An 11,197-nucleotide genomic window follows, 5' to 3' on the forward strand; every position below is an offset into this window, starting at 1 on the left:
ATAGCAAAGGAAGGGAAAAGTACTTAAGCAGTTGGGAATTGAAACTTAACAACAGCAATAATTAAATAATGATCCTTGATTAAGTCTCTTAATGTTCTTAGTGTAGTCTACTTGCATGCCACATTATATTATAATCAGACTTAAACTGTATTTGGAATAACATTTTGAGAGTATTTAACAGAAATTTCTGTTTTTAGTAACCAAGGCAATAATGTTCATCCAAGTCAAAACCCGATATACAGAATTGTGTATCTTTGTGTATTCTACTTTGTGTACCAAGTTATATTGAAATCAGACCAAAACTAAAAGAGACGTAGCATTTTAATAGAATTTCACAGAAAATTCTTTTTTTAGTAACCATGGCAACACCGTTCATCGAAATCAAAAACCGGTAAAAAGAATTATGTACCTTAGTGTAGTCTACTTGTGTGCCAAGTTATACTGAAATCAGACCAAAACTGTAGCATTTTGAAGAACTTCACAGAAATTTCTGTTTTTAGTAACCATGGCAACACCGTTCATCAAAATCAAAAACCCGTAAAATGAATTATGTACCTTAGTGTAGTCTACTTGTGTGTAAAGTTATACTGAAATCAGACAAAAACTGTAGGAAGAGTAGCATTTTGAAAAAATTGTTTACAGACAGACGGACAGACGCCAGACGCATTACTATCACATAAGCTCTTCTGGTCTCTAACTAGTAGAGCTAAAAATGTGCACCGTATACAATAGCATATTCTTAGAAAAAGTCTTCAAGTATACAGTTAAATAATTATCATGACAAAAAAAGAACCAAAATGGTTGCATCAACATCAGTACAAATAAAAGTTTTTAACATTGGGAATTAAAAAATAAAAACATTATCTCTTCAATGATATTGTCTTGTTTGTTGCAAAACTAATAGCATTTATATTTCATATTTTTCCTACCTCATAAGTGATTTTCAAGCTGCTCTGTAGGAGGATTGTGGGAAATTTAGGATGCACTTCTGCTGTCATTCAGAGTCTGAAATCTTCATGTGGCTTCAATGTGTTTATTTCCTAAAAACAAAAATTGTGTTACTCCAGTTTGACAAAAGAAACCTGCAAAAATCTGAACATTGATCTAAAATTTCCCAAAAATCTTTCACAGAAAGAAGAAAGAACTAAGTGATACCTTTTCCAGCTGAGGCAGCCAGGCTGTTACAAGATGGAGGTTCTTCAGACACAGCCATTCTCCATTCTGAGCACACTCCCTCAGACACTGTATGTCAGACTGACCTTGACCCATAGCAACCTGTCAAGAAATAGTTCAATACCCCAGTAAGATAAAATCTAACCAAAATAGAGAAAGCACTTATGCAAGTAATAAGACACTTTTTAAATAGTTTTCACCAATTTTTGAGCCAATAGAAACAAAGGCCCAGGGGCCACATTCATCAGAAGAACTGAAAATTTACTGGGGGGTGGGGGAGCTTGAATTTTAACCCCCCCAGGGGTTCATGATTTTAACAGACTAGAATCTACACTACCTGAGGATGATTCCTTATAAATATCACTAAGCATGGCTTTGAAGTACTTGAAAAGAAGATTTTAAAAGGTTTCCCCAAATATTCCTATGGAAAACTTATCGGCCATTTGGCCCCACCCTACCCCCAGGGGTCAACAACAATTTGAACAAATTTGAACAAATTTGAATCTACACTACCTAAGGATGATTCCACAATAGTTTCATGTGGAATGGCCACGTAGTTCTTGAGGAGAAGATTTTTAAAGATTTTTCCTATATATTCCTATGTTAAACTTTGATCAGCCATTTTGGCCCCACCGTACCCCCAGGGGTCATGATTTGAACAAACTTAAATCTACACTACCTGAGTATGATTCCATATGAGTTTCATCTTTCCTGGCCCAGTGGTTCTTGAGAAGAAGATTTTTTAAAAATGCCATAATTTTTTCTCTAATTCATAATTATCTCCCCTTGGAAAAGGGCGTGGCCCTTCATTTGAACAAATTTGAATCCCCTTTACCCAAGAATACTTTGTAGCAAGTTTTGTTGAAATTGACCCAGTGGTTCTTGAGAAGAAGATGAAAATTAGAGAAACAACGAAGACAACGACAACAAAGACAACAGACAAATTTTTCAGAAAAGCTCACTTGAGCATTTTCAGGTGAGCTAAAAATGAAATTGAATTCAGTGACAAACCTGGTGGTATTTATCACCACCTAAAGTCTGAGCAGCCAAGTCCTGTAACTCTTATGAGGAGTCAGCACCAGGGGAGATAATGATCAGAATAGGCTCGGATGGCAAAGTCTCTGTTTCCAGGAGTCTCTCGAGATTCACAGAAGGGGGAGAAAGCTCCTTCATTCCTGGAGTATAAAATTAGAAATCTTTTATGACTATCTTAGTAAGCTAAAACTGTTAAGTCAAAGGGAGATAAAAGATATGGAATATGAAAATTGGATGGAAAAAAAAATTATGAGTAAAGATTTATAATACTGTAGATTTCTTAATTTTCACCACTCCTTATTTTTGCGATAGTCATTAACTCTTGATTAGCGGGACAAAATTTGGATGAATTGTGTTTATTGCTCTACTTAAACCCAATGAATACTATTATATGTGAGAATTAAATTTTTGCAAGCACATCGTCTTGCGTATTTACGTGAAAATAAAGATATACAGTTATGGATATCCAAGTCTGCACTTTTAATGCAACCACAGTTAAACTTCATTTATCTTAAGGCATTCACATAAGAACTATGTACAAGATCTTCACCAAATTTTGTAGAAAGAATTGTGCAGGAACTGGTAAATTGCTTATTCTTTACATAGCAGTATGTTACCTAACTCAAAAAGAAGCTAACCTAAAGCCTTGCAGGCAAACAGTCCCATGGCAGTCTGTAGTCTGTCTGGCCTGACTGCCTGGACTACAAGTAACTGCTGGAATAGAGTGACTCGCTTCTCAATCATGAGGGGAACTCCTTCTCACACTTGTTACTATGGTAGAAGTTAGACCACAGAAACTCATCATCAAAGTTCAGCACCTGGTACAACTTTGGGAAATTGTTCTGCAACAAATATTTACATTTTTTTAAAAATAAGAACTTTTGTGTTTGAGAATCCCCCTTCCCCCTTTAACTGAGGTCAGAAAATTAAACTTGACTGGTTGCTTTCGTTCTGGACAAAGAAGAAAAGTCACAATCGTCCATTTTTGGCCTGTGATTTTTTGAAAAATCAGTACAACTCAATTTTAGTTTTAAAAAATGTTAAATTTCACTTGGACCCTTGGTGACTTCATATCAAATAAAAATGACGTAATTTTGTCTCTTGTCTATGTAATATGACGTCATGAATTTCGTCATTTTCCTCAAATCTGGAAAAATTCTCTAAAAATGACAAAAAAATTAAGCTGTTTTTTATTATTTTGCATAGCCCCCAACCTCTGATCTAAATTATTTAATTATAAAATGAAAGAACAATTTCAGAAAATTCTAGTCCATGGAAAATTTTTTGGATCGCGGGGTGGGCTCATATTTTTATCAAAAGTTAAAGATGCTCAATTTCACCCATTTTCTTAAAAAATCAAGAACATTGCAGTTTCACAACGTCGGAGTTTCCAAACTTTTGACTCTCATACAATTTTTTTTTACATGAACTGAAGGCTCTAAGTCTCTACTTTATGTTGATGTTCGAAATGGGACCTTAGGACTTGGTCAGTGAATTGTTATATTGACAAGGCCATTTTATGGAGTTTGTGAACCTACCCACCTCTTTGTTTAAGAAACTAACACAAGAGAGAGAAAAAAATTCTAATGCTTCATTTTCTAGTGAATAGAAAACAGAAGCTTGTTCAACAAAGCCAACATTTCTGTTGAAGGGATAAAGAATTTTGGAGAGTCCTTGCGAACATTCATTATGTTAAAAAGGCCTCTAGTTTACCATGAGATTGGTGACAGCAGTGTGCCTCTCTTGATCAACCCAGGAGGGTAATCCCCGCCCTCCCTCCGACTTCACATCAGACACCAGGATTCCTGTGAAACCCTTCCAGTCCTGTAAAACAGTCAACAAATCAAAAAATTCAGAAGTACAGAGAGCCGGGCTCATTTACAGAGTAGAATGAATTTCTTATATGAATCATACGTATTTATATTCTGATGAAAAAAATTATTTTAAAACTATCAATATAAATGATAAGACACTGACAGTGAGTTTTTCAATCCTAATACCATGGTCCGATTTTGTCAAAATCAGAATGAAAACCGTAGCTGAAATAAACAAACAAGTCTATATTCCCTCTCCTGACAAACCCGTATGTGTGAGAACTATTGATTATCAAAAATCCTTACGCTAATGAACCATGTTCTTTCCTACTTAGAACTGAAGTTTTCAAAGTCATTACTACTTAAGTTTTATAAAGATAAAACTTCATTTTACTTTTGTTGATTTAAAAATTTAGCGTTTGTATTATCTCAAAAGCAGTTGAGAGCAAGAACTATATTTTTACTCATAACTTTAAAAGCGATTATTAAAGATTCTGCCTTGAACAGGATGACATAAGCTGGCAGTTGCTCTTTGAGAAATAAGCCTGGCTAAAAAATCAACATTTTTACAGAACTTTTTGAATATTCCATTTTTAACAAATATTTTTGCAACAAATAGAGAGTTTCTCCCCTTTGAAACATTGCTTAAAGCTAATGTACAAAGGTTTTATTCAAACTTCTCTGGTTTCATTTGAAATGCACCATGTGGTTCTTGGGTAAACATGAATGTGATCTGTTTAAAGAAGAGCGGCAGACGGTATTCATATAACACCAGAGCCTGTAGTCTCTGAGTCAGGGCTTAAATTTGTGGTCAGTCCCAGTGCCGTCCTGTAAATGTATAGTCAAGTAAAGAGTTAGCTTAATCACAGCTTCACCTACTATATACTTTTTTGAACTCATAAAAAAAAATCAATATGACAAGAAGAGCAACAAATAACATTTTTATAATCAGAGAATTGATCACCTTCAACAAATGTTAATGTAGTAAGAAAAAAATTAACTATGAAAAGTTCTGGACAAAAATGAAAATATTTAAGCAATTTTGCCCTGAGAAACTTTGAACAATATACAAAATTTTAGTTTAAATAAAATTTAAATTTCACTTTTGTACTTCAAAATATCAAATAAAAATGCGTAATTTGAGTCTTGTTATTTGATGTCAAAATAAAGAAAAATTCTTATACCAATTTTTGGATTATGTACATCAAAAACCATAACTTATTACCTGACTTGTGTGCCAACTTATTTTGAAAAACCATGTGAGTTATTTGTTACTTAAAGGAATTTCACTCTATTTTTAGTAACCATGGCATTCAGAAATAACCGATGCAACTGTATCTTACTATGTACCAAGATCTACAAAAACCAAATTTTTTAGAAAGAAAGTATCAAAATCAAAAACCGATGCTAATGTATCTTAGTGTAGTCTACTTGTGTGCCAAGTTATACTAAAATCAGACCAAAACTGTCTTTAAAGGAATTTAGAATCTATTTTTGTATGGCAACACCGTTCATCGAACTCAAAAAATGCACTATTCATGTATTAACTTTAAAAATGTAGAAGTCAGTAAAGAATTTCACAGAAAATTTTATTTTTAAATTGGCAACATTATCATCCATACAAAAACAGCAATATGGTATCTTAGTGTAGTCTACTTTGTGCCAAGTTATATTGAAATCAGCACCAAAACTTTAACCTTTACTTAAAGGAATTTCAAAGAAAATTGTATTTTTACAACCAAGCAACACCGATCTCGAAATCAAAAATCGATGTATCACTATTCTTGTATCCTGTCTTTACTTGTGTGCTACAAGTAATATGCAAAATTGTAAACTTAACGACTTCTCAATCACTGAGGGGAACTCCTTCTCACCTCTTCTGGTCTCTGACCAATTGTCTAAAAATGACAAAAAAATTAAGTTTATTAATATTTTGCATAGCCCCCAACCTCATCTAAATTATTTAATTATAAAATGAAAGAACAATTTCAGAAACTTTGGAAAATTTTTTGGATCGCGGGGTGGGCTCATATTTTTATCAAAAGTTATAGATGCTCAATTTTACCCATTTTCTTAAAAAATCAAGAACATTGCAGTTTCACAACGTCGGAGTTTCCAAACTTTTGACTCTCATACAATTTTTTTTTACATGAACTAAAGGCTCTAAGTCTCTACTTTATGTTGATGTTTGAAATGGGACCTTAGGACTTGGTCAGTGAATTGATATATTGACAAGGCCATTTTATGGAGTTTGTGAACCTACCTCTTGTTTAAGAAACTAACACAAGAGAGAGAAAAAAATTCTAATGCTTCATTTTCTAGTGAATAGAAAACAGAAGCTTGTTCAACAAAGCCAACATTTCTGTTGAAGGGATAAAGAATTTTGGAGAGTCCTTGCGAACATTCATTCTGTTAAAAAGGCCTCTAGTTTACCTTGAGATTGGTGACAGCAGTGTGCCTCTCTTGATCAACCCAGGAGGGTAATCCCCGCCCTCCCTCCGACTTCACATCAGACACCAGGATTCCTGTGAAACCCTTCCAGTCCTGTAAAACAGTCAACAAATCAAAGAACTCAGAAGTACAGAGAGCCGGGCTCATTTACAGAGTAGAATGAATTTCTTATATGAATCATATGTTTATATTCTGATGAAAAAAAATTATTTTAAAACTATCAATATAAATGATAAGACACTGACAGTGAGTTTTTCAATCCTAATACCATGGTCCGATTTTGTCAAAATCAGAATTAATCTGGTACCGTAGCTGAATGTAAACAAAAAGGCCAGTCTGGTTCCCTCTCCTGCTTTACCTCGTATGTGTAGAGAACTACAATAACACTGATTATCAAAAATCCTTACGCTAATGAACTATGTTCTTTGACTTAGAACTGAAGTTTTCAAAGTCATTACTACTTAAGTTTTATAAAGATAAAACTTCATTTTACTTTTGTTGCTATATTTAGCATTTGTATTATCTCAAAAGCAGTTGAGAGCAAGAACTATATTTTTACTCATAACTTTAAAATGGCGACTATGGGGTTGACTTCCTGCCTTGAACAGGATGACATAAGCTGGCAGTTGCTCTTTGAGAAATAAGCCTGGCTAAAAAATCAACATTTTTACAGAACATTTTGAATATTCCATTTTTAACAAATATTTTTGCAACAAATAGAGAGTTTCCTCTTATTTTGAACATTGCTTAAAGCTAATGTACAAAGGTTTTATTCAAACTTCTCTGGTTTCATTCCATGCACCATGTGAAGGGTAAACATGAGTCGATCTGCTTTGAACAGAGAGCGGCAGACGTATTCATACACCAGATTCTGTAGTCTCTGAGTCAGGGCTCGGATTCTGTGGTCAGTCTCACTGCCGTCCTGTAAATGTATAGTCAAGTAAAGAGTTAGCTTAATCAGCTTCACCTCTATATACTTTTTCTGAACTCTAATAAAAAAACATCAATATGACAAGAAGAGATAAAAATATATTTAGAATTGATACAAATAATATAAATCTATAGAAAAAAATTATATGAAAATTCTATTTTTAAAATGTCAGAAGCAAAGAAAAATTGATTGAGAGAAAATTTAAGATATAAGCTGAAATACATTACTTGTTTGGTCTTAAGAGCTTTCTGGAAGATTCTCAGGAAGGCAGCCAGACTGAATCTGTACATGTTGTTGATTTTAGCCAAGTCACTGGTGACAAAGTACATCCTACTACCACTCTCTGCTAGAGGCAGGTAGGTCTTTCTCTCCTAAAATAAAATGATCAATAAATCAAAAGATTATTGTTTTACAGGAAAAATTGATATCGGTAATACATGAGGAATTATATGTTTCACTTGATTTTCCAAAAGAAATTAATTCACATGAAAAGGACACAAAATGGGTACATTGTCAGATGTATTTTACTGAAAAAAAGACTGAAGTAAAATTTACATGAAAAATTGTGTGTGATAAAAAAAATTAATTTGAAATTCTTCATGTTCTTTCCAAGTGAAATTTACATAAACTACATTAAACTTGCATATTTAGCTGTGATAAAAATACCTTTAGATTTCTTTATAAGAAATATGCAGAAATTAGGTATTCAAGAAGTTCTCACAAAGCCACCAAGATAATTAAGACCATTACCTGAGACAAAGTCCCTACTATAATGATTTTATTAAAAAATAAAGTAAGTTTTTTGTGAATGTTGCAGGATAACCTCCAAGGTTGAGAAATGTTCCTGAGGCTTTTATATTTCAAAGAACATTTCTCGACCTCGGAGGTTATCCTGCATCATTCACGACAACAAGGACTTTATTTCTATTCTACTAAGATCGATGAAATATGGCTGATCATTTCCTCTATAGAGAAACGAATAGTTCCATTTAACACCAGAGGGAATTACATTGTGTTAAAATTTGAAGCATCTGCAATGAGTAGTTGCTGAGAAAACTGCGACGAAAGTTTGTTACGGACGGACAGACAGACGGAAGGACAGACAGACAGACACACAAGGGGAAAACAGTATACCCCCCTCTCCTCTCAGAGCAGGGGTATAAAAAGGAATATTCCTCAAAACAAAGGTCAGAAGAATATAGAGATCACCTGCCCAGTCTAATTTCTTGTTCCTATAAGAAGTCTAAATAAAGAAAAGTTTCAAGACATTGTATGGCCAAAGAAAAATGGAATGTTTGCAGATATAGATGCCAAGAGTCGAAGCAGTGAGATGAAGATTCTACAACCCGAGCCAAATGAGGTCCAGCCAGTAGACCCCTACATGGAATCAGTGTCAGATGACCCAAATTCAATATTATACAAAGTACTTCACCAAGAAAAGACGGCTAAATTGTGGAACAATTCATTTAAAGAACACTCACACATAAGTTTCCAGACTGTGATGGTCTACTGGACTGGTATCGGCATAGGGAGGAAAAACGAGGCCTGGCATGGATCCTTTCCATCCATTGTAAGAAGTGCCACTATACCAGTCACCAAGAAAAACTTTACAAAGAGGTGAGAAGACCTGGCAAGTGGCAAAGAGCTGCACAGCTGAATGAAGTCATGGCTGTCCGTCACCTGGGAACCAGTCTTACACCAGAGGGTATGCGTGGTATGCTTCTTGGTGCAAATACTGAACCAGCCTCAGTTGCCAACATGCAACAGCCCTGGAACAAGTGGGGAAAACTATTACATATGTAAATAAAAACAGTATGAAGAAAATTAGGAAGAACATTGAAGAACTTTTAAATTAAAAATGTGGACTTCCTGATACCCCCATCAGAACGGAAGGAGATGCTTGGTTCAATAATGCCACATTCAGTGCCATTGGAAAAACCCCATTCCAGGCTGCCACCCAAGTGACTTATACACCGTAAGTGAAAATGTAACTCAGAGGTAAAATGTGGTAGCAGTTCTCTGTAGAAATAAACTATGCAAGAAAGGCGCACACCTACGAAGCAAAAGAAAGGAAGTTACCTGCCCAGGGCACGAAGACTGCACTGCAATCACTGCAACATATGAGAAGAGATGGGCTGCTAATTGTGTTGGTGAGTTACAAAGTGATGACTGTCCACTAGTCATATCCCATTTCATCAGTGATGGAGACAGTGCCACTGCATCTGGTGCATCTGAAAAACAAGGACCAATGATTGAAAACCTTAAGGACTTGCATCACTTCTTTGACTCTCAAAGAGAACAGACTGCTAAGGCTCTATTCAGCAATCACATATTTCCGGGAAGAACCAAGGCTATAAGAGAATCCATGCAGAGAAGATTTGCCTTGGATCTAAAGCTTCGAGGCATTAATTTACCACTTTTACCACTTCAATGCACTTCATTGTATGAAAGCCGAAGAGTTAATCCTCTTAAATTATGACCAAGTTTTAAGTTTTTTAGAAGTGGGTCAAATTCAAAGTTCAAAGTTCAAGGATAAAAATTAAGTCTAAAGAATAATACATGTCAAAACCTGTATCTGTCTATCACACCCCATATCAACCTGAGACTCCAATATCTTGGTCGAGGGTTGATATTGGATGCGATACAGATTTTGCCATTGTATTGTATTGTTTTTATTATCTGAAAACAGTTTACATGATGTCATTAAATGTTTTTGTGACATCAGTAATTAGGCACCTGAATTTTTTTTTATAAACTTCATAAACAAATAGAAAAAGACCTGAAGTACTCCAAATAAAAAATACAGAGATGTTCTGGAAAGATGTAAAGGGGTGTGATAAGGGTGAAATAAGGGTGCTGATACAGGGTGAATACACTGTGTAATAGATAGTTTTCGATAGGCCTGAATTTAGCGAAAGTTACCTCCCATTGGTCGCCATATTGGAGGTCGACTCGGTGATTTTCCCTCTTTGTCTTACCAAGTTGAAGAGGTTGTTGCAGGAATATTTGGTGGAATTTCTTTAATAAATAATTTTTTTTAACTAAAGGAGGCTTCCAAAAATTTATATACTTCAGAAAAATAATGATTTTTAATTCAAAATAGCTAATATAAAAATTTTCAATTGGTTGTTGAATGAAGGAATATGAGTATTTGGACCTCCAGTATGGGGGTCAACGGGAAATAACTCTTGCTAAATTCTAGCCTATCGAAAACTGTCTATACAGTTCATCATATCAGGGATGCAAAATACCTGTATTATATAACAAATATATAATAAAATGAAATAAAAGCCCTATTACTATATGTTCAAAAGTAATGGCAAATCTAATTTTTTGACAGTGCTTCGAACCCTCAGGTCAAGGTCAAAGAGCATTTTCCTATCTATTTTAATGACTTACCATCTCAGCTCTGACTGTCACTCAAGTCATGATTCTTCTAAGACATGATGCTTGTAGTTTCCCCTTGGAGCCTCTACAATACACATTTCAGACTATTAATATTATTTTTTTATTAGGTCTATCACAAGAGATTGCCTTTGGTTCATTTTTTCAACATAAAACTCTTTCACTTTGACATTTTTTGTTTTTTTTTAACAATGTTAATTGAACTATGAGAAAATTCAAAGTAAAACTGTATTCCTTTCCTATTTATATCGTCCATCAACATTTGTTTGTCGGATCTCCGACGCCGACATTGTATTCACTGAGGATCAACTTCGTTTTTTTTTTTCAATATTGGCTTAAATTCGGCCCATTCTGTTGTTTGGTTATATCTATTTGCGTATATATTACT

At 34.5% G+C, this 11,197-nt stretch overlaps 1 protein-coding gene across 2 annotated transcripts; it reads right to left on the minus strand.

Moving 5' to 3' along the window:
* Positions 1–934: 934 nt before the first annotated feature.
* Positions 935–10,883, minus strand: LOC134257232 (cytoplasmic dynein 2 heavy chain 1-like). 2 transcript variants are annotated; one of them, XM_062739873.1, is made up of 11 exons: positions 10,804–10,883; positions 9,484–9,635; positions 8,886–9,173; positions 7,632–7,775; positions 7,253–7,395; positions 6,719–6,848; positions 6,456–6,566; positions 2,847–3,050; positions 2,185–2,348; positions 1,156–1,275; positions 935–1,040 (listed from the first exon to the last, which is right to left on the minus strand). In XM_062739873.1, the coding sequence occupies exons 3-8, from the start codon at positions 8,967–8,969 to the stop codon at positions 2,949–2,951; spliced, it is 714 nt and encodes a 237-aa protein (XP_062595857.1). In that variant the 5' UTR covers positions 8,970–9,173; positions 9,484–9,635; positions 10,804–10,883; the 3' UTR covers positions 935–1,040; positions 1,156–1,275; positions 2,185–2,348; positions 2,847–2,948. The 2 variants fall into 2 exon arrangements, with proteins under 2 accessions (XP_062595857.1, XP_062595858.1); XM_062739874.1 differs by having other exon boundaries at positions 2,826–3,050.
* Between the last annotated feature and the right edge of the window lie 314 nt (positions 10,884–11,197).

This window comes from Saccostrea cucullata, unplaced genomic scaffold (genome assembly GCF_032062105.1).
Source record: "Saccostrea cucullata isolate Sc308-1 unplaced genomic scaffold, CSIRO_AGI_Scuc_v1 ctg16448, whole genome shotgun sequence".
Classification (NCBI taxonomy): Eukaryota; Metazoa; Mollusca; class Bivalvia; order Ostreida; family Ostreidae; genus Saccostrea; species Saccostrea cuccullata.

Coding starts and splice junctions, on each gene's coding strand:
- LOC134257232 (XM_062739873.1), bottom strand. CDS start 8,969: ATGGAAAGGATCCATGCCAGGCCTCGTTTTTCCTCCCTATGCCGATAC. Junction 7,776..8,885: donor CACAGTCTGGAAACTTATGT/GTGAGTGTTCTT, acceptor ATTTTATTTTAG/GAGAGAAAGACCTACCTGCC. Junction 3,051..6,455: donor CTGCTGTCACCAATCTCAAG/GTAAACTAGAGG, acceptor TATTTGTTGCAG/AACAATTTCCCAAAGTTGTA.